This window comes from Lissotriton vulgaris, chromosome 10 (genome assembly GCF_964263255.1).
Source record: "Lissotriton vulgaris chromosome 10, aLisVul1.2, whole genome shotgun sequence".
Taxonomy (NCBI): Eukaryota; Metazoa; Chordata; class Amphibia; order Caudata; family Salamandridae; genus Lissotriton; species Lissotriton vulgaris.
The window spans coordinates 28689070-28715861 of NC_141698.1; the positions used below are offsets into that span (position 1 = coordinate 28689070).

The following is a 26792-nucleotide window of genomic DNA, read 5'->3' on the forward strand; positions in this document are numbered from 1 at the left end:
TTTATGTCTTCCAAATGTAAGCCAGCTTGTAAACAAGAAAACGTTTTGAAAAATGCCCTCTGAATCGCATGATAGTATGCGTTCCCACAAATTCTGAGATATACAAATAACCATTGCTCCTAAACTCCATATCTGGTGCCCATTTCAGAAGTACATGGCTTTTCCTGATACCCATTTTTCAGTCTACATATTTTGCCCTATGAATTGCTCTATACTCGGTACGCAGTGAAAAACAAGTGTAAGGTGCGGCTCAGTTGTTGGCTTTTAGTACCTCTGTTCTTGGAGAACCTAAAAACCTTATGTATCCCAGCTACCAGAAGGGTCTAGCAGACTTAATAGTATATTAGCCATTGTGGCAAGAAGTTACAGATCAAAACATCACAAATAGCAGTTTGTTTTTTTCCTACTCATTTTAACTATGTTTTTATTTCAGCATTTAGGGGACACTTTGGGGGATATCGAAAATGAACCCTTGCTGAATCAGAATTTTGTCTACTTTTCGGAATCTATAGCTTCCACGAAAATACACTATTTGCGGAACACTTTTTCAAAAATCTCAATTTACTGATATTTTGCATATTTTCTCAGTCCTCTCCAGGGGAGTCCACAAACCCTGGGTACTTTTAGAATCCGCTGGATTTTGGAAAAAAGTATGCAAATTTTGGTGTTGACACCTTTTTGGTAAAAAAACAAAAACAATATGAAGGCCTAAGCGTGAAGTATCACAAATATCAAAAAAGGTTTCTGCACAGGGGTGAAAAGGCCTCAGCAGTTAAAGGATTTAAAGAGATGGCAACAGGACAATTTTCCAAAGAGTATAACACCCGGTCCGGTGTTTGTGAGGTGCCCCAATCCATCTGCAGCCATTCAAGGTCCAGTAATGGGACTGTGCATGTGAGCTGAGATACTGCTTCCTCCAGCCTGTAGAAGGGGCCCCACAGTCCCCTGTCTGCAGACAGCTGCTCTTTTCCATTTCCATTTGATTCATTTCGGGCTCGTTCTCGTTGTTGCCATGAGAAGTTTCTCTGTTTTTGTTACTTGTTTTGACTGAGCGGCCTGTCTTTGCTTCTGTTTTTCCTGCCGCTTTCCCAGGACCCAGTTCGACCAGTGGAGACTAAACTGGTGGGGGCGAGATGAGTGGGTATTGGGTGTGTGCCCATCTGCCCTCTTCAGGAGCCGTGGGAGATTAAAGCATCTGTGAGAACAACTAGACTGGGCTGAGGGCTCTGAGGAGTGTTTGGGCCAGCCCGGACCCGAGGGCCCTGAAGGGCGCACTGACCAGTCTGAGGGCTCTGAAGGGCGCACTGACCAGTCTGAGGGCTCTGAAGGGCGCACTGGCCAGTCTGAGGGCTCTGAAGGGCGCACTGGCCAGCCCGGGCTGAGGCCTCAGATGGGTGGCCAGACTGGGCAGTGCTCTGAGGGTCCAGACCAGTTCTTATGAACTCTTCGACTTCTCTGTGCGACTCTCATCATGTGTACTGAACAAAACAGTATTTTTCTGCTGAGAGTAAAATCTCTCGGCTTGGATTGACTCCTGGTTTAGGTTTTGCTCCTTGTCTCCCTGGGCTAGAAGGAGTTGACCAGTACTGGTCCAGGGGTGCAGTCTGCTGTCACTGGCCCAGAGTGTGCCATCTCGGTACAGCTGGTGTCTGCCCCCAGGCCCTGTACCTTCTGGAGTTGCCCAGTCCAGGGGTGCACTCTGCCAGCACTGGTCCAGGGTGTGCCATCTCGGTACAGCTGGTGTCTGCCCCCAGGCCCTGTGCCTTCTGGAGTTGCCCAGTCCAGGGGTGCTCTTTGCCAGCACTGGTCCAGGGTGGGCCATCTTGGTACAGCTGGTGCCCGCCCCCGAGGCCCTGTCTGCAGGCCCGGAATGAGGGCAGCGCTGGTCGATAATCCGCCCCCTCCCGCCCTCATGCGCCTTCACTTCATCATGTGAGGGGAATTAACTTTTCTCCCTGAGCCTGGGCAGTGCGGCGGCGTCGGGGCTCCTTCGATGCTCTCAACGCCAGCGTCGTCCTCTTGGGGCCGACTGAGGCTCGGCCCCGGGGGGCTGGGCGCCCCGCTGGCCTCACCCCCGGACAAGATGACCAGCCGGACAGGTAGGCCCCCCTCCCCAACCCCAGGAGAGCCGTGAACCCCTCAGCAACCAGGACACAGGCTCGCTTCCTTCAGAGTCTGGCCATCAGCCGGGGGCTAAGGGGTTCTTGACAGCTGCCTAACTATCAGTTGTGCAGCAGGCGCAGTTGCACCGGAGCCGATGGGTGAGAGGGTCACTCTTCATCCCAAATGTCACCTTTCACTACAAACACGGGGAGGAGGGCCTATTGTCCTTGCTGGCTTTGGGGTGCGCCCTGTTGCTCGGGTGTGTCCCCTTCTCTTCCATTGTAAACTCCAAGCAGTTGGGAACCATGTCTTGTGTTGCGACACTTTACTGCTCACAGACCCCCTCTCCCTCTCAGGCCCCCCAAGCGGAGGAACTGTGGGGCGCTTCGGTGGTTGCTGTTGATCTGTGAATACCACAATGCTGTGGATACCCGGGTTATCCCACATGTCGCCCATAATCGCTCACTGAAAACCATACGGCACTAAAGACGTCACCCTCCTGCCCCCAGGCTTACTCAGTTAAACCACAGCATCTCCATGGTTACGGCACAGGCCCGCAGCACCTCCATGGTTACGGCAGCAGGCCCGCAGCACCTCCATGGTTACGGCACAGGCCTGCAGCGCCTCCATGGTTACGGCACAGGTCTGCAGCGCCTTCATGGTTACGGCACAGGCCCGCAGCACCTTCATGGTTACGGCACAGGCCCGCAGCATCTCCATGGTTACGGCAGCAGGCCCGCAGCATCTCCATGGTTACGGCAGCAGGCCCGCAGCATCTCCATGGGTACGGCAGCAAGCCCGCAGCATCTCCATGGTTACGGCAGCAGGCCCGCAGCACCTCAATGGTTACGGCAGCAGGCCTGCATCATCTCCATGGTTACGAGAGCAGGCCCGCAGCACCACCATGGTTATGGCACAGGCCCGCAGCACCTTTATGGTTATGGCACAGGCCTGCAGCATCTCCATGGTTACGGCAGCAGGCCCGCAGCACCTCCATGGTTACGGCAGCGGGCCCGCAGCACCTCCATGGTTACGGCAGCAGACCCGCAGCACCTCCATGGTTACGGCAGCAGACCCGCAGCATCTCCATGGTTATGGCAGCAGACCCGCAGCATCTCCATGGTTACGGCAGCAGACCCGCAGCATCTCCATGGTTACGGCAGCAGGCCCGCAGCATCTTTATGGTTACTGCAGCAGGCCCGCAGCACCATCATGGCTATGGCACAGGCCTGCAGCATCTCCATGGTTACGGCACAGGCCTGCAGCATCTCCATGGTTACGGCAGCAGGCCCGCAGCATCTCCATGGTTATGGCAGCAGGCCCGCAGCATCTCCATGGTTATGGCACATGGCCTGCAGCATCTCCGTGGTTACGGCAGCAGGCCTGCAGCATCTCCGTGGTTACGGCAGCAGGCCTGCAGCACCTCGATGGTTACGGCACAGGGCCTGCAGCAACTCTATGGTTACGGCAGCAGGGCTGCAGCACCTCTATGGTTACGGCAGCAGGCCTGCAGCATCTCCATGGTTATGGCAGCAGGCCCGCAGCATCTCCATGGTTATGGCACATGGCCTGCAGCATCTCCGTGGTTACGGCAGCAGGCCTGCAGCATCTCCGTGGTTACGGCAGCAGGCCTGCAGCACCTCGATGGTTACGGCACAGGGCCTGCAGCAACTCTATGGTTACGGCAGCAGGGCTGCAGCACCTCTATGGTTACGGCAGCAGGCCTGCAGCATCTCCATGGTTACGGCAGCAGGCCTGCAGCATCTCCATGGTTACGGCAGCAGGCCTGCAGCATCTCCATGGTTACGGCAGCAGGCCCGCAGCATCTCCATGGTTACGGCAGCAGGCCCGCAGCATCTCCATGGTTACGGCAGCAGGCCCGCAGCATCTCCATGGTTACGGCAGCAGGCCCGCAGCATCTCCATGGGTACGGCAGCAAGCCCGCAGCATCTCCATGGTTACGGCAGCAGGCCCGCAGCACCTCAATGGTTACGGCAGCAGGCCTGCATCATCTCCATGGTTACGAGAGCAGGCCCGCAGCACCACCATGGTTATGGCACAGGCCCGCAGCACCTTTATGGTTATGGCACAGGCCTGCAGCATCTCCATGGTTACGGCAGCAGGCCCGCAGCACCTCCATGGTTACGGCAGCGGGCCCGCAGCACCTCCATGGTTACGGCAGCAGACCCGCAGCACCTCCATGGTTACGGCAGCAGACCCGCAGCATCTCCATGGTTATGGCAGCAGACCCGCAGCATCTCCATGGTTACGGCAGCAGACCCGCAGCATCTCCATGGTTACGGCAGCAGGCCCGCAGCATCTTTATGGTTACTGCAGCAGGCCCGCAGCACCATCATGGCTATGGCACAGGCCTGCAGCATCTCCATGGTTACGGCACAGGCCTGCAGCATCTCCATGGTTACGGCACAGGCCTGCAGCATCTCCATGGTTACGGCAGCAGGCCCGCAGCATCTCCATGGTTATGGCAGCAGGCCCGCAGCATCTCCATGGTTATGGCACATGGCCTGCAGCATCTCCGTGGTTACGGCAGCAGGCCTGCAGCATCTCTGTGGTTACGGCAGCAGGCCTGCAGCACCTCGATGGTTACGGCACAGGGCCTGCAGCAACTCTATGGTTACGGCAGCAGGGCTGCAGCACCTCTATGGTTACGGCAGCAGGCCTGCAGCATCTCCATGGTTACGGCAGCAGGCCTGCAGCATCTCCATGGTTACGGCAGCAGGCCTGCAACACCTCCATGGTTACGGCAGCAGGCCTGCAGCACCACCATGGTTACAGCACAGGCCTGCAGCATCTCCATGGTTTCGGCACAGGCCTGCAGCATCTCCATGGTTACGGCACAGGCCTGCAGCATCTCCATGGTTTCGGCAGCAGGCCTGCAGCATCTCCATGGTTACGGCAGCAGGCCTGCAGCATCTCCATGGTTATGGCAGCAGGCCTGCAGCATCTCCATGGTTACGGCAGCAGGCCTGCAGCACCTCCATGGTTATACAGCGGGCCCGCAGCATCTCCATGGTTACGGCAGCAGGCCTGCAGCACCTCCATGGTTATACAGCGGGCCCGCAGCATCTCCATGGTTACGGCAGCAGGCCTGCAACACCTCCATGGTTACGGCAGCAGGCCTGCAGCACCACCATGGTTACGGCACAGGCCTGCAGCATCTCCATGGTTACGGCACAGGCCTGCAGCATCTCCATGGTTACGGCAGCAGGCCCGCAGCATCTCCATGGTTATGGCACATGGCCTGCAGCATCTCAGTGGTTACGGCAGCAGGCCTGCAGCATCTCCGTGGTTACGGCAGCAGGCCTGCAGCACCTCGATGGTTACGGCACAGGGCCTGCAGCACCTCTATGGTTACGGCAGCAGGGCTGCAGCACCTCTATGGTTACGGCAGCAGGGCTGCAGCACCTCTATGGTTACGGCAGCAGGCCCGCAGCACCTCGATGGTTACGGCAGCAGGCCTGCAGCATCTCCATGGTTACGGCAGCAGGCCAGCAGCACCTCCATGGTTACGGCAGCAGGCCTGCAGCATCTCCATGGTTACGGCAGCAGGCCTGCAGCACCTCCATGGTTACGGCAGCAGGCCTGCAGCACCTCCATGGTTACGGCAGCAGGCCTGCAGCATCTCCATGGTTATGGCAGCAGGCCTGCAGCATCTCCATGGTTACGGCAGCAGGCCTGCAGCACCTCCATGGCTATACAGCGGGCCCGCAGCATCTCCATGGTTACGGCAGCAGGCCTGCAGCACCTCCATGGTTATACAGCGGGCCCGCAGCATCTCCATGGTTACGGCAGCAGGCCTGCAACACCTCCATGGTTACGGCAGCAGGCCTGCAGCACCACCATGGTTACGGCACAGGCCTGCAGCATCTCCATGGTTACGGCAGCAGGCCCGCAGCACCTCCATGGTTACGGCAGCAGGCCCGCAGCACCTCCATGGTTACGGCAGCAGGCCCGCAGCATCTTCATGGTTATGGCAGCAGGCCCGCAGCATCTTCATGGTTATGGCAGCAGGCCCGCAGCATCTCCATGGTTATGGCACATGGCCTGCAGCATCTCCGTGGTTACGGCAGCAGGCCTGCAGCATCTCCGTGGTTACGGCAGCAGGCCTGCAGCATCTCCGTGGTTACGGCACAGGGCCTGCAGCACCTCTATGGTTACGGCAGCAGGGCTGCAGCACCTCTATGGTTACGGCAGCAGGCCCGCAGCACCTCCATAGTTACGGCAGCAGGCCTGCAGCATCTCCATGGTTACGGCAGCAGGCCTGCAGCACCTCCATGGTTACGGCAGCAGGCCTGCAGCACCACCATGGTTACGGCACAGGCCTGCAGCACCACCATGGTTACGGCACAGGCCTGCAGCATCTCCATGGTTACGGCACAGGCCTGCAGCATCTCCATGGTTACGGCACAGGCCTGCAGCATCTCCATGGTTACGGCACAGGCCTGCAGCATCTCCATGGTTACGGCAGCAGGCCTGCAGCATCTCCATGGTTACGGCAGCAGGCCCGCAGCATCTCCATGGTTATGGCAGCAGGCCTGCAGCATCTCCATGGTTACGGCAGCAGGCCTGCAGCACCTCCATGGTTATACAGCGGGCCCGCAGCATCTCCATGGTTACGGCAGCAGGCCTGCAGCACCTCCATGGTTATACAGCGGGCCCGCAGCATCTCCATGGTTACGGCAGCAGGCCTGCAGCACCTCCATGGTTATACAGCGGGCCCGCAGCATCTCCATGGTTACGGCAGCAGGCCCGCAGCATCTCCATGGTTATGGCAGCAGGCCTGCAGCATCTCCATGGTTACGGCAGCAGGCCTGCAGCACCTCCATGGTTATACAGCGGGCCCGCAGCATCTCCATGGTTACGGCAGCAGGCCCGCAGCCGGAATTGCAGTGTTACTCATTTACGATTAAACCAGCGAGGCCAAGGGTGGAATTGGCCTGCAGGGTGTACTGTGATGTTACTCACAGGTGACCCTTCAACGACGGTACGGATTACACGGGTAGTGAGACTGACGCATTTCACCACTGCATAGTCTGTTCATGCCAGCAGAGGCCACCATCATGATTTCGTTTCCCTCCATAGAAGAATCTTCAATGAAGTGGACCTGAACCTGCCTTTGTGTGTCAGCCCTTGTGTATCATGTGCCTGTTGGTCTGAGTGTGCACTTGTGACTGTCGAGCGCGCTTAGTCTGCACGAATGTGTGGTGTGATTGCTGTGTGTGCCTCTGTGTGCTCGAAGGGTTTGTATCCTCGGACATTGGATTGTGTGCCGCACGTGTCATCCATGTGTTAAATATTTCCTGTAGGCCATGCTATGGTGTATGTTGTATGCAAAAGCTCACCCCATTGCCAATCCTTTTTAAGCTGTCAGCGGCTTCCTACATTTACTCTGTCTGGGAACACTGGAAAGGTTGACGGATATCAGACCACATACTTTTGGCTCTAGTGATGTGCCCACGGTCACACAGTTCAAGCGTCTCCAGGTCTTCTGGGGCACAGCCGATGGCAGCGTCGCAGGCCGCCTTTCCAGGCATGGCTGTCGGGATCATTCCAGTGGTTGTTCTTCTAAATCTTTCCGTGTGCATGTTACATGATTGTTAAAAAAAAAAAACAAGCCAAAGACGATAAATCCACATCAGATTGGGGATGCGAGTTAAGGCACGGATGCTGTCCTAAGAGAGCGAATCCAATGGTCCCATTCAACCAAAGCAGTGCCGTGTGAACTCTCCACTTCGGATACGTGACGAAGCGCTGCAAAGCCATCCCGTGGTAGTAGCACTTTAGAAAGCACAACGCACTTGAACGGAGCCCGTGCCTTTCCTCGGCGTGCGCTGCTGTGCACTTTCGAGTGTGGTGTACGGTCTGATGTGATGTTTTGTAGCGGCTGCACTGCACTCTCATCACACGCTCAACGCTGTAACCCCAGCCCCTGCTGCGCCTAGAAGCCCTGTGGCGCCTCTCCCGGCCCTGCTACTGCTCCCGTTGTAGGCACTTCCGGCAGCTCCGCCTCACTGCTGCCGGGTCATTGCTGCTGGGAAGCGCACCAGGCGGCTCCCTCTGACCGCAAACAAACACTGGCAAAACCAGCGGGCATGTTTTGTACATCACAAGTAAGTCAAACTATTTGGCTTTGCCAATTGGATTCGCTTTTCACCCTCCGCAGAATTATGACGCCAGGAAGATACTTTGAGGCCGAAATTCCATAGTGACGAAATTTTCCTGAAAAAATGTAGCTAAAATAAATATTTTTTTTAACACTTTTTTTTCTTCTTCTTTTTTTTACATTAAAGACTTATATTATTAGTTATAAGTAAAGGAGAAATAAAGACTTGCCGCTAATTAAAAACCCAAGGGATATTAATAGAGCAGGTTGAGAGTTGGGCCCAATTATGCGTCAGGGTTGACTAAATTATGGGGCAAAAAAGGGAAATAATGCAGCACGTTTGAAACGTTATTACTTCCCCATTTTGTATGTTCGTACACGTATTGATTCTGTATGGACGGAGGTGTCACCTCATTAATATCCGTGTAACATCTAAATGCAGAAATGAACTGAAAGGGGAACCGGTCTCCGTGTGACTAAAGCCGATCACTGCGCGGCAACACGTGGTTGGTTTTAGTTTTTTATGTGGTGTTCAGGCTAAAAACAGCTTTTTTATTAATGTACGCAAATTTTGCAGAAGTTGGATTGTTTGGCAAGGGTGCAAATTCATATTTATGCGGAAAGCGGTGCAGTCAGAGAACCACGTAATTCCAGTGGCCCTGCTAAGAGGAGCTGTAGGGGTCAGATTTGATTGGTTCTAGTTAAGATTAGGTTTAAAGATATTTAGGGTTGGGATCAGAGTTTGGGTTGATGAGGTGGATTTGGGGTTAGGATCATGGTTGGTGAGGTTAACTTATGTTTAGGATGAGGGTTTGGTAAAGTAGATTTGGGTTAATCAGGATTATGGTTTCTGAAGAAAATGTAGGGTTAGAATTGGGTTTCGTGAAGTATATTCTGGTTTAGCGTTGGTGAGGTAGTTTTATGGTTAGTCGGTGAGTGAGTTATGTTTGGAATCAAGGTTGGGGTTGGTGAGGTGGATTAGGGTTAAGATCAGGATTAGGGTTGCTGAGGTAGATTTAGGGCTATGGCTAATGAGGTATATTTAGGGTTAGACTCCTGATTAGGGCTGCTGTGCTAGATTTAGGGTTAGGATAAGGGCTAAGGTCACATGGGTAGCTTCAAGATGAGAGTTGGTGAGGTAGATTTAGGGTTAGAGCCAGGGTTGCTAATGTAGATTTAGGATTGGGATCAGGGTCAGAGTTACTGAGGTAGAGTTGGGGCTACGGTTCATAAGGTATATTTAGGGCTAGACTCATGATTAGGGCTGCTGTGCTAGATTTAGGGTTAGGATAAGGGCTATGATCACATGGGTAGATTCAAGATGAGAGTTGGTGAGGTAGATTTAGGGTTAGAGCCAGGGTTGCTAATGTAGATTTAGGATTGGGATCAGGGTCAGAGTTACTGAGGTAGAGTTGGGGCTACGGTTCATAAGGTATATTTAGGGTTAGGATCATGATTAGGGTTGCTGTGCTAGATTTAGGGTTAGGATATGGTTCAGCTTACATGGTGAGGTAGATTTAGGGTTAGAGCCAGGGTTGTGGTTGCTGAAGTACATTTAGTGTTGTTGTAATGGTTGTTATTGTTATTATTAGTGATTTGTAAAGTGCAGGGCTACCTAGACACGGTTCCCACCACTATCCTCCTGCCTAAACCAAGGGCAATCAAACCATTACATGACCAGTCTAGTGATGGAAACAGCCACGTTTTAAGCTGCATCCGGAAAGCTATGAGCGATTTGCAGTCTCTGATTGAGTGTGGAGGTCATTCCACAGCTATTGGCAGAGAAAAGCAAATGTGCGGCCACCCCGGCGGGACTTCCTTATCCAGGAACCATTGCAGGAACCGTTGCCAGGTCCTGATGGAGAGCACGCTTTGGAACATATCCAGACCCCAACGGTGTCTGGAAGAGGTGTAGCCGCGGCCAGGGCGACTGACTCCGGAATCTGGGGATCTCGGTTCGATCCCTGGCACCGGCGGCAGATTAGCCCAGCACAACGTGACTCTGGGCAATAGCTTGCTTAATCTTCTCGACGGCCCCCAGCGCCTAGAGACCCTTACGGGTGATTGTGCGCTTCACAAATGTGGATTATTATTATAACGGTCTCCGATGTATTGGCAAGGCATTTGTGCATGAAGCATAAGGTCTTAAATCGGACTCGCTGCTCAATAGGCAACCAGTGCAAAGTAAGCAGCAAACTAGCTGAGGAGTTGAACCTGGGTGGATGGAGAAGTAAACGGGCTGTCACATTTTGAACACTTTGGAACCTTTTGAGCAGGGATCTTGCAGCACCCAGATATAAAACATTACTGTAAACCAGTCTGGAAATCACCAGAGCCTGGACTACTGTTGGTTGAGCAGACACTGAAAACCATGCCAAGATTTTGTTTAACCATTTAAGGAGGCCAAAGCACGTGGCAGCCACCTCATTTATCTGATGACGCAGGGGCAGCTTGTCATCTAGCCATACTCCCAGACTATTCACCACCTCAACTGGGAAGGGGGTCCTACCCATAGTAGATGGTCTAAGATGAGGACCCTAAAGATGGGGGTGATTGCCCACCAGAAAAAACCTCTGTCTTGTCCTCATTCAGCTTCAGCAAATTGATATTCATCCAAGCTGAAACTTGAGCATGGTATATATTAATGGCTTCTGCAATGCGGCTTTTCTTGGTGGATAAGGATACCACAATTTGCGTGTCATCAGCATACAAAAAAAGTGTAAGCCCATGGGATTCGATTACACAGTGTTGGCAAGAGGCCTTACATATTGATTGAACAGAAGTGGGCTATGGGTAGAACCCTTTGGTTCCCCTGAGGCGAGAAAGTGTGACTTGGACTTGTATTTACGTGAATGTCCCTGAAAGGTGCCATATACAGGAAATATCTTCGCCACGACAAGGCTGTACCTTGCACTTCCATTCCTTCTAGTCTGTGAAGCAGAGTGGAGTGATTCACTGCAAATGCGGTGCTGACATCGAGAAGAATCCGTGCCGCCGTACTCCCGGAGTCTAATTGGCCTAGTAGATATTCCACGACACCAAGAAAGGCAGATTCAGGTCTATGTCCAGCCCTGAATCCTGATTGTGATTAGCTCAATGTTAGATGTAAGTGGCAGATTGACATGTTTTTTCAACACCTTAGCTAGGGTAGGCAAGAGGGTAATGGGCCTATGGTTTGCCCATTTGAGAGGTCCAGGTTGGGCTCTGTGAGTAGAGGTGAGACTAAGGCCCACTTCCATGGTAAAGGAACAAAGCCTTCCACCAAAGAGACATTCGGAAGCTAGGTGAGCTGTTCCATCGTTGATATGGCCAACTTACCCAACACAAAAGTGGGTAGGTTTAAGGAGAGTCAGGGTGATGGTTACTGAAGAATATTTAGTATCCGGATTGGGTTAATAATGGAGTTAGTGTCAGGATCCGGGTTGGTGAGCAAGACTTATGTTTAGGGTTAAGGGTTGTGAGGTAGATTTAGGATTAGGGATGGTGAAGTAGATTTAGAAAAAGGGTTGCTGAGGCAGATTTAGGTTTAGAGTCGGGGTTGCAGAGGTAGATTTATGCTTGGGATCAGGATTAGGGTTGGGTAGGTAGGTTTGGGTTCGAATTAGGGTTATGGGTTACTGAAGATGATTTAGGAGTAATACCATGATTGGGGTTGGTGAGGTGGATTTATGGTTCGGGTTAGTGAGGTAGGTTTATGGTTAGGATTAGGGTTGGTGAGACAGATTTAGGGTTAGTCAGTCATTCTGCCTTCTGTACCAGGCACACTGGGTAAAAGGTTCTGGCTGTCTTCTGCAATTGGCAAGGCCACTATACTGCAGACCATAGCCTGCATTCCTCCTTTGACCAGCTGATCTGATGATGTGACTCTGGGGGGGGGGACATTTCAGGGCCCAGAACTTTGGAACAGCTTTAGACCGCTGCCCAAAAAGGAAGCCGGATACCTTCAGTTCAGGAAATTCCTGAAAGCTACATCTTTCACAGAAAAATTAATTTAAAATTCCAGAATTTTGATCGACCCACCAAAGAATGGCAGATGCACACCATCCTTTTCGGGCAACTGCACTCGGACTCCCTCGTAGTCCAAACGTGTCCGTTTTCTTTATTGTTCCAGCCCCTCCCCTGAGGTAGTCTCGATGATGTGCAGCACTACAGACAAAAATTTCTAATAAATTAATAAAATAGTTGCATTTTAATTGACATTTGGCTTTTTGGGCATTCTTCATGGTAGATTTTTCTTAGTGGAGTTTCCTCATAGATATAGTCTTCTTCCATCCAGTGTGGCTTGAAACGCTATTGAATTGACATCCTATGTTTTTAGTTTTTCTAATTAAATAGTTGTGTTTGTAAGTTTAAAAACATCAAAACTTCATACAAAATTAAAATGTAAGTTTCTGGCACTTTGTTCTTTTCCTCTTGAGCATTGATCTAGTTGTACTGGACTATCTTAAATGTGTTCAGTGGGGGAGGATAGGGATTTTGTACCAGTGTATCTTGCTTACGTTTTTCCTTCTCCTCTTTGCAGGTGTTGGCTGTGATGTGGACATGGAAGCTCTTGACCCCGCTCCTGAAAATGGAGCCGACGTGGAGTTGCATCCTGGCCCTGGTGGGAGGGACTCTCCCGCAGTAGGTAAGGAGAATCATTCTTTTTCTTCAAACCTTCTGTATATGAACGAAAGACTCACACCAGGTTACAACTGGTAAACCAACAAGACTGGACCCATTGCCTATCCTTCAGAGACAAAAATGATCAGACATGATTTGCTAGAAGCCCACGCCCCAGACCTTGTTATCCTGTCGCTGCACTGATTGAGACTGACTTGCAAAACCCTGACTTCCTACTTTGGTTTTACTAATATTCATGTCAAGCAGTACTGTCGCCAAGATGTAACAAATTAGCTTATATAGCAATCTCTTTTAACAAAATAGACTCTATACATTCTTTTATTTTCTACTCTCCTCCCGCTTCCCAATTTCAAGACTGGTTTATATCCATTGATGTCGTTTTTGTAGAGTAAAATGTATAGAAATAGATGACATTTAGGTGGAATTTATGGAGGATGTGAATCTACACAAATGAATAAAGTCTTAGATTTTCTAAACCTAAACCAAACTGTTATTGAATCAACCAGTCAATCAGCTGGGCACCTCTGTGCATCCACGCCTGCCACGTTCATGATCAGTCCGAATTATAGTCTGTTTCTGTTACCTTAGCCAGCCTTGTACCAACCTATTCAATCTATTGTTAACCAAATCCAGAGCTAACAAAGTAACACTTAACTAACCCTTCCTGCTCTTCCCACCCCCAAAAAAACCCATAACAATGTTGCTTAATCCATATCTTGCATCATCGATACTGTGGCTCTGGTTTAAGAGAAAAAAATTCGAAGCACGTTCTGGGGATTTCCCTGATTTAATCTTCCAACTCAAATACCGAGTGTCAAGTCTACATCTTTTATGAGGGACGTTGAAGCCGAGAGCGTGAGCCTCTGCGGGGAAATCACAGGTGCAGGTGAGCTCTGTGGTGGGAGCTGGAGCTTACGGAAGAGTGGGGGTAATAGCACAGAGGACCGTAGAGGGGGGTAAAGGTGTGTGGGAAAGAAGGTAGAGGGGCTCAGGGTGGTGGGACACAATGAGGTACTGCAAGTTGTAAGTGGGATGATGGATGTGATGTGGAGATGTCGACTTTAAGGAATAATGTCCGGGGCGGATTGAGATGAGGTTAGGATAGAAGTTGTGGATTAGACAGAGTAGAAATCTATGAGCGGAGAAGGATGGGTAGAAAGAGGACATCTAGGTGGGAGACTATGAGACAGCGAACATCATGAAAATGGACATGTTCTTTTGAAGAGTGTAGTAGTGCAGAATGAAGATTCCCAGTTTGCTAAATCTGAGGTGATACTTTTTTTTATATTTTGACTTTACCATTGTACATTGTTTGTCAGTAAGGCACTGGTGTTCAGTAGAATGGAGTTTACACAAAGCTTACCAGGGCTTTTAGATTGGGTAGTGCAAGAGTTGAGGCCCTCTAGGACTTTATATGTAACCTCTTCATCATTCGTCCCAGCTCTGGGCTTCCTGAGTTACTTTTTGTATTCTGACTAATGTGTTAATCTAATATTTTCAGTCCGCTGTATTTGTTGTTGGTTGATTCTGATTACACCTGTTGCTTCGTTCCTTCGTAATAGAAACGTTCTTTCTTTCTAATTGTACCAATTACATCTGTTTCCAGCACAGTGTAGTTCTGCCCCCGTGGCTCCATAGGGCGGCGGCTCTCTAACTTTGTAACTCTGTAGCGGAGCATGCTTAGCAACGGGGCGAAGACGTTGCTACCAAAGTGATCCACTATTACCACTCTTGATCTATAAAGTGAGATTGTACGACCTCAGATAAGTGGCGAGCGCTGCTGCCGTAGGCCTTTGTGGTCCACCTAAAAGCAGAGAGGGTGTAGCTCGTTCTTGCGCTCAAAGACTGCAGTAGAGGGTACACGCCCTACATGGTCATCGGGTATATTGATACTTTGACTGCATAGAAGTGAGCTCAACACCGTGAATCTTGATCCAACATACCCTGTTTTGAGAAATAAGATGCGCTCTACAACTGACTGGAACACCCGCTGCTATGAGCGAAATGAACAATTTACTCGCTTCATGAGCACTCCAGTTGAGCCATTGGTTAAATGGTGCGTCCATGAACTGATGATAATGTGGCATTCATATTAACGTTTATTTCACTGAATTGGTGAACTACCCGACTCAGCCAGAGAAGATCCATTTACATATCCTCACAGAGGCATGGTGGGGCTATGCACATATCCAACATATAGACCAAAAGATGCATAGTCGTTCATTTTAATCTTAAAATCAAAAACTTCTAGAATTATTTGCAAGCACTGATACTGAAGCCTTTGGAAAGACAGGGCAACTATTTGTCTCCTTGGAAATAATACTTGTCATTACGCAAGGTCAGATAGATGAATTTCTCTTATATACGGTCTTATTAAGGGTTTTCAGGGAGGAATTGCATATAACACATACTGCATACAAGCTACTATAGCTTTCTAGGTTTTTGTTTTATACTCAGAATTTCCCGAGCAGCAGATTGAATTGACGCTGGTGCGTTCCTAAAACGTTACTGTATTGATGCAGGTGCATAGAGCGGTGTACAAGAAGGGATTAAGATTTTATTGAGGGCTGCTTCAATCTCTAAATCACCACCTCAGAACAGCTACTACTTGTTGTTCTGTGCTTGTGAGTTATGCACAAATTCATATGGATTTTGAATCCATTCAAAGCTGGCCCCTCTAACAGACCTGACCTGGTTTCTAAGTGTTTACTTATTGTCGCTGTTGTCAACCAATCTACTAGCATTCAACCGATGACCGCTAACAAATACTCAAGCAAACTCTGCTCCATTATTTACGTTCCCTGGATCAGTTTTACTCCTGCTATCTATGCAGAAGATACTGGCGTAAAACTAAACGAATGAGTTGGAAAACATGTCAGCAGCCAGACAGAAAAGGACCACAAAAGTCAACATTGACACATACAAAATGTTGCCATTGAAAATCGGTTTCCATCTGCTCTAACTTTCATCTTACACTAAGCACTACCATCACACTCTTATATCCTCTCTTGATCTTCTCCCTCACGCCTGCCACCTGAAGTCATACAGTACATTCTCACCCGCCTCGCTTGGCACACTTCCACTTCTTGTACACCCTTGTTGTATCGTTAAATACTGCCACCCCCACTACTTCCCTCATCTCAAATCAAAGCCTGCCTCACCCTTCGATTCCGTCCTTCCTTTCATGTTTCTTTTTTTAATGCCAACACTCCCCTCGTTCCTACACTCATTCAAGCACCTTCATTTGCATATGGCTGGTAATAGTGACCGTAAAACTCCATATGTATGCCTCCCGCCTAACAGCCCATCTAATCCTGTGTTTCCCAACCAAGCCATTCCTCTACTTCTGTTCCCTTCTGCTCTCACCCACAGCCTTCAGCCGACTCCTCTACCCTGCCGCCCCCTCCAAACTTGACCCCACTCTTCCCGAGCCTCTTTTCAGACGCTATCGAACCCTGTTAAATCCTTTCTGAGGATTCTCGAGTGAGACGAGGACCTTCCTTGCCTCCACTCAGCCTCCTTTATTATCCAGTCTACGATCAGATCTCTCAAATCAATTCACATCCTCTCTTGTATACTTTGAATATAAGAGCAATGAATACGAAGCGTGTGAACATCTATGAATTTCAATCGGATTCTAACCGGGACCTATTGCTCATCACAGAAACGGTGATGCTGTCCAACCTAAACGACATAAGCATACCCTGACGCTGTAAAAAATTCATTAAGTTGTTCCACTAAATTGATTGGCGGAAATGTATGTTCACAACATCCCTTATCAGGCCAAATGTATCAAAGACTGTACTGCCCCTGAATGTGAGACTCTCTATTCCCTCCCCAAAAAAGTCATATTGTTGCCATGATCGGCTTGAAGAGACTCCAGAATATTTTTATTAACATGACTATTGCAGGATATGTGAACATTTGTTTAAATTCAGGTCCACAGAAGTTGTCACTCCAAGAATTGTGGCCGATCAGCTGCTTATTCGCAGCACGCAAAGAGTGGCCACACCACGTGCTTGAACTATGTATTAGGATAAAAAAGACAGTGATGAATTAGGTCAGTATTTCTGACCATTCTCAGCATTGCAGTCATATCATGGGTACTACCAAGCATTGGCAAAGCCAATAGTTCTCACCTTTAAGAGTTATTGGCTTTGCAGTGGTTTTAAGAATGCTGCATTGCACCCTCAATGCTGTGACAAGTGGGCCAAATAGTTTTTTTAACCATTTTTGATGCTACTGACTGCATGATTTTGTAGTTGCACGCACCGCACCATACATGAGCATATCAAGAAAACGACACAGCTGCTTTTACTTTCTTTTTAGCTACCAATCCGAGTTGGATCAGTAAGTAAAGGGAAAAACAAATGTGCGAAGCATTTTTGGGTATTTAAAGCTGTTGTTGGGTGTGGCAGCAACACAAGAGTGAGGGTTGGCAGAAGGACACTGCGAGGGAGCAGAAGCAACACTGGGGATTACAGGGGTGGTGCGGTAGCAACACTGGGATGAAGGGTGTAGGCAACACAGGCGTGGGGGGATCAGACGGGCAAAAAACAGCAACGTGTATCGCTTGGGTAGGCAGCATACGGAAGGCTAAGTGGGGGAGTGTGGCCGAACCATTCGGTAGAGAGAGAGAGGAACATGGGGCGAGTCGGAAGGGGCGGTGGAGCACTTGAGGGAGCCAGTTTGAAAAAAAAACTGCACTCTCATATAGTGCTTGTACGAAAAGAAAAAAGTATTGTCTCAAAAGTGAACAGTGTAAGGACGCAGTAATGGGTCCATTCTCCAGGAGAGGGACAAATACAAGAAGAGGAAGGAAAACCCAAACCGCTGAGGATTAAGAAGCACGCAAATGATTGACAATGAGTGCAACCAATGGTCAGGCTCAAAGCCCACTGTAAGCTAATATTTCTCTGAGCAGGCAGCACACATGCTGTCTAATGGGCGGGACCTATGAAATGACATTAGTAACTGATGCCACAGGGGCACATTTGCTGCATATACATCAGTTGTCCAATGGGGCATTAGGGTATGTTAAGTCTGAGGCTTGCTTCCTTAAGAACAAGTGCATTGCACAACTTACTGACCTGTCAGTGAAATGCATGTCTCAGTCTCTGTCTCCTAAAGATGTCTAAGTTTTTTAGAAACATTAGTGATCCCGCATGAATTTACACTGTTATGAGCCTTTACCTTTCAGGCACACAGGCCTGATCCTCGCCTCTGCTGGAATTGCTCATTATTGGTGACTTGACAGGTGTGCTCGGTCTTTTAAGACCTTGGTATACAAAGCAAATCCCATTACTTAAGCCTCATTTCAGAGGTTTAAGGAATATGTTGATTTGCGTCTATCTCAATGTAATTATCTTGTGATACAAAATTAATACAAAATCTTGAGGTAATTAAATCGAGACACAAAAAATAAAATATGCAACAACATTGAGAAATATGTGTAAGTGTTAGGAGATCATGGTTACAGATGCAAGAAAGTAGAAAAGGGTAGAATAAAAAGCTGGTATGGCCTCCCAGTCATCATCATTGGCTTATAGGTCTGGCCCAAAGAGAGATCCTTCATGCAGGTCAGTATAAGCTATCAAGTAGAAGTGAAAGCAAACTGTCAATCAGATGAGTTTTCATGTGTCATCTAATGGTATTGGCTAAGTCTCAAGCAAGTGGCTGAAAGAGGCTGGTCGAAGAAAGTCAGTCATTCAGAGGAGACGCCAAAAGCCTTCTCGATGTATATTTTGGCTAAAGGTCTGTTGTGACAGGCACTCGCACACAACCCAGTTCAAAACAAGATAATCTGTAAAATTCATAAATGCAATCTGAAACTCCCCAAAAGTGAAGTTAACCATGGATTAAAATTCTACTTTTCTTCTGATGTTAATTCAAATACAATTATGCACATTGGGACCCTACAACACATGGTGCCAGGCAATACTGCTGCTTAGTAGCAAGTTTGTTGAACAGCTCACTTTGAAACCTTTGCGAGTTGGGTTCATATTATGGAGTCAGCACTTGACCTAACATTCTGTGAAGGTGGGTAAATCACTTCACTTCATTCTGCATACAAATTTAAATATGAGAAAATCAATTGTAAATTTGTGAAATTCAATAGTTTAGCTCAGATGTACTGCCCCTCTTCATATGTGCAGTGATTATTTATTTCTTTGCACCCCCGAATGTACAGCTCCTCATCGCCCCTTGCTTTGTTTGTATTACGGAAATGCCAATACATACATGCATCTTAGAACTGGTTCCTCTCTCTATTTGTATGGGAGTCCCTCCATTCCTCAGTAGAAAGGTGGGGAAGGGGGTCCCTTATCATTGCCACCTGAAATGTGGGGAATAGCTTCAGTGCCTCTGTGACTGTTTAATGGCTCCCTGCCATCCACTACCTGAACCTTTCCGATGCGTGCTCTACCCTATCCTATCCACCCCCACTCAAGCACTTTAAAGAGACCGTAGATGTTTAACTGTCTTCCTTTCTGTATGTTACACAGGTGTTGATGGAGATCTACTCATTGAAGAGGCACGCAGCGCCCAACCTAAGACCGCCCAAAAGGAGCCCTGGAGCCCGCTGGTCAATGGCCAAGAGAGCGAGTCTGCGGCACCCCAGGCCGAGGTGCCCAAGGGAACCACGACTACAGACAATGGGGCTCCTCTTGAAGACAGGTCACAAGAAGCAGACATTGACAGTACCCTGTCTCACACTGCCCTTCAGGAAGGGGATGATGGGAATTTACTGTACCAGAATCAGGGGCTGGTGGACGCTCCCACTGAGGAGACATTACCATCAAATCACAGGCCTTGGGAAGCTGCCTCTGAAGTGACACTAAAACAAAGCAACACATCTGGGGTAACTGACACTGAAGAGGTCCTCAAGGACAGCGAGGAGTTCACCCTGCATAACCATAGTCCTGAGGACAGTGCTCTCGAAGACACCGGCACTGAAAGGCTCCTTGAAGGCATTAAAGAGTCCTTGGTGCTGCAGGACAACATCCCAGAGGACTGTGCTTTCGAAGGCACCCCAACCCAAGATTACAGCCCTGGGCAAGCGTCTTCGGCTCACAGACATGAAGATGCTGGGATAGAGGACACCTTGACTTCTAACAAGCAGCGGAGTCAAGGTGTCCTGGAGGAAACTGGGATAGTGCAAAACGATAATGAACAAAGTAGCATCGAGGCATCGCTGACACTCCAAACTGACGAGCCTGAGGAGGAAAGGACTGAGAGCAATTCTGTACACAGCTGTCCATCTGCGAACAATGGGTTTGAAATACCCCCAGAATCTGGCACCGAAAGCCACTTAACTTACCATAACGACAAGCTTCAGACGGATGTAACACCGGACACCCTGGTACCTCATCAGCTGGAGATAGCGAATCCTGCTATGGAGAGCAGTGCCCACGTAGAGGCTTCATTGCCAGTGATCCAGACCCCCAGCAGCACCGAAGATCCGGAAGAGCCATCACTCGAAGTGAAGATGGCAACTGAGGACTCCGTGTGCCAAGCCCTCCTGCAGGTCAGGCAGCAGGATGTGGAGGAATCTAGTGACTCTGCGTCTACGGACAACACGTTGGAGGATTCCTCCGAGTTCACCAGCAGCCCTCTCAGGGAGAGTGTGGTGCCGGACTCTCCCATCGCATCGCTGATCTACAAGGATGAAGATGTCACTGCCGATGGCTGGCGGGGCCGGCGCAAGCATGTCTTTGTCCTGAGCGAGGCAGGGAAGCCAATCTACTCACGCTATGGGAACGAAGAGGCACTCTCCTCCACTATGGGTGTCATGATGGCCCTAGTTAGCTTTGTGCAGAGCAGCAGCAATGTCATCCGCTCAATCTACTCAGGTAACTAGGAGAAAATGTTTGGGGGTCTGTCATTCCCACTTCAGATATCTGCCCTGGTAGAATATATGTCCAGCATTTAACGTTTGACCATCATTTGTGTCCATCTTCATAGTTTTGATGTTCCAGACAAGCCTGCCCTTCAAGGTGCAGTCCTTTAACCTAAATAAGAAGACCTCTGTATTAGAACAAAAATGAATGATTCGTGATAAATTGATATTGGACAGTACTGCCCCTTTGCTCTTCTCAATGAAAGTCCACCTCCGTTGCAAGAAGGGCTTTGGAGTATGTATTGCTCACTTGCAAATTTCACCCATCTGATGCTTCAACGTACCAGAAGGTGGAAGAAATATAGCAAAGTGGAGCTGTTTTTTCTTGATTAAAATAAGATTTTGCTCATTTGCTTTTATAGGACGCATTTCAGAACTAACTTACTTCTAGGTGCTGAAGCAGAAACTGACAGAAAAGATGGACGATGGGTGTAGGTTACAGAAGCTGAGTCCTGCCAATGATGCTGAGTAGCATTTTTAGCGGACAAGCATGGTAGGATGACCTGGTTACTGGTTGCCATCTGCCACCTTAGCTTGCGGTGAGGCGTGTTTCGCATGCACTAAGTTTCTGGACTGGAAAGCAGAAGGAGATGGGCTGTAGGCACTGAGGGTGTGTCATTGCTGTGCAGACCCCTCTGTTGGAGCAGGTGCGTTTTGAGAAGGCTCTGAATTGCATTAGTGTAGGATTCCATACGGTCACTTCTTTCCAGCGTCTTGGTATGGATCGCAGAGAAGCTGCAGTACACTTGGAAAGTATATTTTGTCTCATGTGTTGTCAGTAAGTTTGGCGTCCATTGATTTGTAGGCTGACTGTCGGTTAGTTGAGTGCAACATGGCGGGGGGGGCACACATGCTTTTGGTGCTTCTGCACCGTACCTTTTAATGAGTTTCTTTATAAGGAGTCCATGTTGAACTCTAGCAGCCTTGTAGTCTGAGACATTTTCCCAACCCAAAAGTCAGTAACTTCACTGTGTTTAGGGCTGCATGATGGTGTTTGAGTACGCCAGCAGATAACCAATTGCTATACACATGCTAGAAGTTGACTAATGTGTCTACTACATGGGGTGGGCTCGGTTGTGGTGAGGTGTAGATTTTCTTGAGCTGTTTTCGTTGATAACACATGGATTTGGTCACAGTTTCTCTTAAGGGTAGGTATAGTCGAATGTGCCCCAGAGTTTCTTAACCATGGTTTGAGGGGCTTGTAGAGTTTGGCAGGCGTAGAACACCTGCCATTTTTAGGTGGGTGGTCCCGCATGCGTCAAACTGTAAGTTCTGTTCTAAGTCACCAAAAAAAGTGGGTTGGATTATTTTCTTTTGCTGTTTTTTTCCAGTTGGTGGATGGGTCATAGATCCAGGAGCTTTAGAAGTTTTGGACCGGTTTGTTTTAAAGTTGTTAAGACTTTCCAGGTTTCAGTTTATTTCAAGGCATCTTACAGTTTTGAATGCAACTTGTTTCTTTTTGTGTGAGTTTTGTATGAAGACTACCATGTCATCATACTGAAATTGAAGGGGGCATGCTTGCAGGATGTTTGAAGTGTGTAATGCTTAGCAGAGGAGAAAGAGGAGCATTGCAGGACTCCACATTTCTTGTTGAGGATGTCTGTCCCCCTGGAAGATGTTGTGCGTTCTGCTACAGTGAGAGAGAGAGGATCTGAAGAAATAAACCAACATGGTCGGACACAAGGACCATGGAAAGGAGCTGTATCTGAAAGAGACACGTTAGTGATAGATTCCTTACCTTAGAATATCCCCAGGCGTCAGACTGGATCTGGAAATTTTTTGCGTAGCAATACCCCTGCGCGCTGGTAGGCGTCGTCTGCGGCTCCGCGTCCGTCGTCAGCGTCGTGAGCGCCGGGATGACGTCATCGGAGTATATAGACGGCGCCCATGCGCGCTGACGTCAGTTCTTCTTTTTTCCGCGCCAGCTAGCGCAGATCCGGAAGAAGCTCTACCCCCAGTCACTTTTTGACTGAAAACTTTTTTGATCTTTTTGATCCTCTAGTTAGTCGATTCTCGACTATCGGTGCCAGGGATGCCCGGGTTCAAGCCTTGCTCGAAGTGCGGCCGACTCATGTCGGTCACGGACCCCCATCGCCGGTGCCTGAAGTGCTTAGGCCTCGACCACGACGATCGAACCTGTGACGACTGCCGGGCCCTGACGTCGAAGGCTAGGCGGGAGCGGTCCCGCAAGCGTCTCGAGCTGAGGCAGTCGGCCCCGCGCCGCTCCAGGTCCCGGTCCCGGTCCCACGGGAGGTCGAGGGACAGGTCGCGAGGTCGGAGTTATCGACGTTCCGGGAGTGGTCACCGATCGTCTGGTTCCAAGTCCTCAGGTAAGAGGCATGAGAGGTCGGAGCGCCACCATCGGTCCTCCGACCCGCCCCGTCGCTCGCACGATGCGACCGGGGATTCGGGCGACACCGCCCACGCGGCTCCGCGGGAGTCGCAAGCGTCGCCGCCTGCCCCACACCTTCGGGTCCCTGGGCACGGCGCGTCGCAGGAGGAGGTCGAGAGGTACCTCATGGCCATGAGGGCCCTCCCTCCTCAGTCGGTTCCCGTGGCGCCTTCGGGCCGATCGGCTCCGTCTGGAGGTCCTTCCGGGTCGGGCGCTTCGGCCCCGACGACGTCGGGTGCTTCGGCCCCGGCGCCGCTGGCGACTTCGGTCCCGGCGCCGCGTGACCTCGCTGGATCCGGCTCCGGATCCGGGACCTCGCCGGTCGACCCTACGACCTCGCCGGCGACGTCCCTTCAGGTGTCGTCCCCGGCAGCCGAAGTGGTTGCCGACCCCAATGCTTCCTACGGTCCTACTCAGGTGTCGGAGGGGCGCCGCTGGGCGCCGATTCCGTCGGCCTTCGGAGAGTTCTATCTCCACGAGGAGGCCCTGGCTGTTAATCCTGGTCTCCAGGAGCCGGGTGACGAGGAGCAATGGGAGGGGTCCGAGGACCCTCTGGCACGTGATTGCCAGTCTCATCAGGACTGGACATATGAGCTTGGGGAGGCCAGTGGTATTGACACCTCGCCAGACACTGGATTTACGTCGCCCCCGACTGTGGCTTCGGAGGCGGGTTCTGCTTACAGTGTAGTGTTGACGAAGGCAGCTAAGGCCCTAAACCTTGAGCTCCCCGTCGCGGCCGTGAGGACTAATCTCCTCACTGAGGTACTCAAACCGCAGTCCGGCTCCGCGGAGCCCCTTCTGCCGTTCAATGAGGCCTTGTGTGACGTTCTGCTGGGCACTTGGTCCAAGCCCGCCACAGGTCCCCCTGTGGATAGGAACGTGGCCAGACGCTACCGCCCGGCACCGGGCGACCCTTGCTTTTTGTCCACCCACCCCACCCCCGAGAGCCTGGTCATCCAGGCCTCCAACTCCCAGACCGCATTCCCGTCGGCCCCGCCCGACAGGGAATCCAAGAGATATGAGCAGTTCGGGAAGAAGGTCTTCTCGTCTGTGAGCCTAGGGCTCCGGTCAGTAAACACCAACTGTCTCTTGGGCCGCTACACCCACACTCTGTGGGACACGGTTGCGGAGGTGCTGCCACAATGCCCTGAGGAGGTCAGGGCTAAACTCAGCCAAACCCTTGCGGACGGCCGAGATGCGGCACGCTTTTCCATCCGGTGTGGGCTGGATACCACGGACTCACTGGGCAGGGCGATGGCAACGACGGTGGCGGTTCGACGCCACGCCTGGTTGAGGTCCGCCAATTTCTCGGCCGATGTCCAGGCCACTCTCCTGGACATGCCGTTTGATGGCCGTCGCCTCTTCGGCGACAAGGCAGACCATGCGCTGGAACGTTTTAAGGACTCCAGGGCCACGGCCAAGTCCTTGGGCCTTGCGGCCCCACGCCAGCAATCGGGTGCCTTTCGCTCCTTTCGTGGCCACGGAAGGGGCGCCCCACCACGGACCGTCAGCCACGCGCCGCAGAATGTTCAGCAACGCGGTGGCGGCCGTGGGAACCGCCGTGGCGGTGGTCGGGGCCAGCGGCGAGGCCAGTCCACACCTCCCTCAGCAGCCCCCGCCTCAAAACCTTCCTAGTCCGAGCTTTCAGGCCCATGTGACGCCTGTGGGAGGCAGGGTTCGCCATCACCTCTCCCACTGGCATACAGTCACTTCGGACAGGTGGGTGCTGCAAATTGTCCGAAGGGGTTTCACCCTCCCCTTCGAGTCTTCCCCTCCATCCATGCCACCTCAATACCACCGTGTGTCGGGGGATCACTTGCAACTTCTGCAAGAGGAGGTTTCGGCCCTCTTGGCCAAGAGGGCCATCGAGCGCGTTCCTGGGCCAGAAGTAGGACGTGGCTGTTATTCCCACTACTTTCTGGTACCCAAGAAGGGCAAAGGGGGCCTACGCCCTATCTTGGATCTACGGAACGTCAACGGCTTCCTCCGGACGGAGAAGTTCAAGATGCTCACTTTGGCTCAGGTCCTGGCTGCCCTGGACCCAGGAGACTGGATGGTAGCGTTGGACTTGCAGGACGCCTATTTCCACATCCCCGTCCTGCCGGCCCACCGGCGTTACCTGCGGTTCACGGTAGGCCAAGAGCACTTTCAGTTTACCGTGCTCCCCTTCGGCCTTACGAGCGCCCCACGGGTGTTCACGAAGGTGATGGCGGTGGTCGCAGCCCATCTGCGCAGGCAAGGGGTATCAGTCTTCCCCTACCTCGACGACTGGTTGTTGAAGGCGGGCTCGCCCCAGACAGTCGTCAGCCACCTCCAGACTACGGCCGACCTCCTGCACTTGCTGGGGTTCTCCATCAATGTGCCGAAGTCACACCTGTGTCCCTCTCAGAAGCTCCTCTTCATCGGAGCGGTTCTCGACTCGGCGCAGTTTCGGGTTTACCCACCCGAGCAGCGGGTTCGGGATATTCAGGCTCTGATTCCTATCTTCGGGCCGTTATCCCGGGTCTCGGTCAGGTTGACGCTGCGGCTTCTGGGACTGATGGCCTCCTGCATCCTTCTGGTGCGTCACGCCAGGTGGCGGATGCGGGCTCTGCAGTGGGACCTGAAGTTTCAGTGGGCCCAGCATCAGGGCAACCTGTCCGATCATGTCCTGATCTCGGAGGGCACTGCGAAGCAACTGCAGTGGTGGCTCACGGACCGCGACTGGGTCAGTGGCAGACCCCTCTCTCTACCCCAGCCGGAGCACGTAGTTGTGACGGACGCGTCCCTCCAGGGCTGGGGAGGCCACATGGGAGAGGCGGAGATCAGAGGCCTCTGGTCTCCGGCGGAGTCCCGGCTCCACATCAACCTTCTGGAGCTGCGGGCGATTCGTCTTGCACTAAAGGCATTCCTCCCCTCTGTCAGGGGGAGCGTGGTGCAAGTGTTCACCGACAACACCACCGCCATGTGGTACTGCAACAAACAGGGCGGTGTGGGGTCGTGGACCCTTTGCCAGGAGGCTCTGCGCCTCTGGCAGTGGCTGGAACATCAGGGCGTGACTCTGGTGGTTCAACACCTGGCAGGTTCTCTGAATGCCAGGGCGGACGAACTCAGCCGCCGGTGCATGATGGATCACGAATGGCGTCTGAACTCGGACGTGGCGCAAGGTCTCTTTCGACAGTGGGGAGAGCCTTGGTTAGATCTATTCGCCACAGAAGAGAACGCGCAATGTCAGCAGTTCTGCGCGTTGGAGTTTCCAAGGCGCACTCGCTCGGAGACGCTTTTCGTCGCGAGTGGAGCTGCGGCCTGTTGTACGCCTTTCCGCCTATACCACTTCTGCCCAGAGTGCTGAAGAAGATCAGGCGCGACCGGGCCCAAGTTATCCTTGTGGCTCCGGACTGGGCTCGAAGATACTGGTATCCCGAGCTACTCAGCATGTCAGTCGATCCCCCGATTCGTCTGCCTCTTCGGGAGGACCTTCTGTCGCAGCAGCAGGGGACGGTCCTGCACCCGAACCTGTCCAGTCTCCACCTACAAGCTTGGAGATTGAGCGGCGGCAGTTGAGGCCATTTGACTTGCCTCCCGAAGTCTGTGACATCATTCTGGCAGCCAGGCGTCCCTCCACAAAGTCGGTATACGCCTGCCGGTGGAATAGATTTGTGGCATGGTGCGCA

General features: G+C 51.3%; 1 protein-coding gene across 1 annotated transcript in view; it reads left to right on the forward strand.

Annotated features, from left to right (window-relative positions):
* Positions 1-26792, forward strand: part of LOC147684396 (vacuolar fusion protein MON1 homolog B-like) — an 89421-nt gene that overhangs the window by 20991 nt on the left and 41638 nt on the right. Inside the window, exons 2-3 of the mRNA XM_086940323.1 lie at positions 12750-12854; positions 19354-20700. Coding sequence (XP_086796449.1) covers positions 12770-12854; positions 19354-20700 — 1432 coding nt within the window. The 5' untranslated portion in view covers positions 12750-12769. The remainder of the gene's footprint in view (positions 1-12749; positions 12855-19353; positions 20701-26792) is intronic.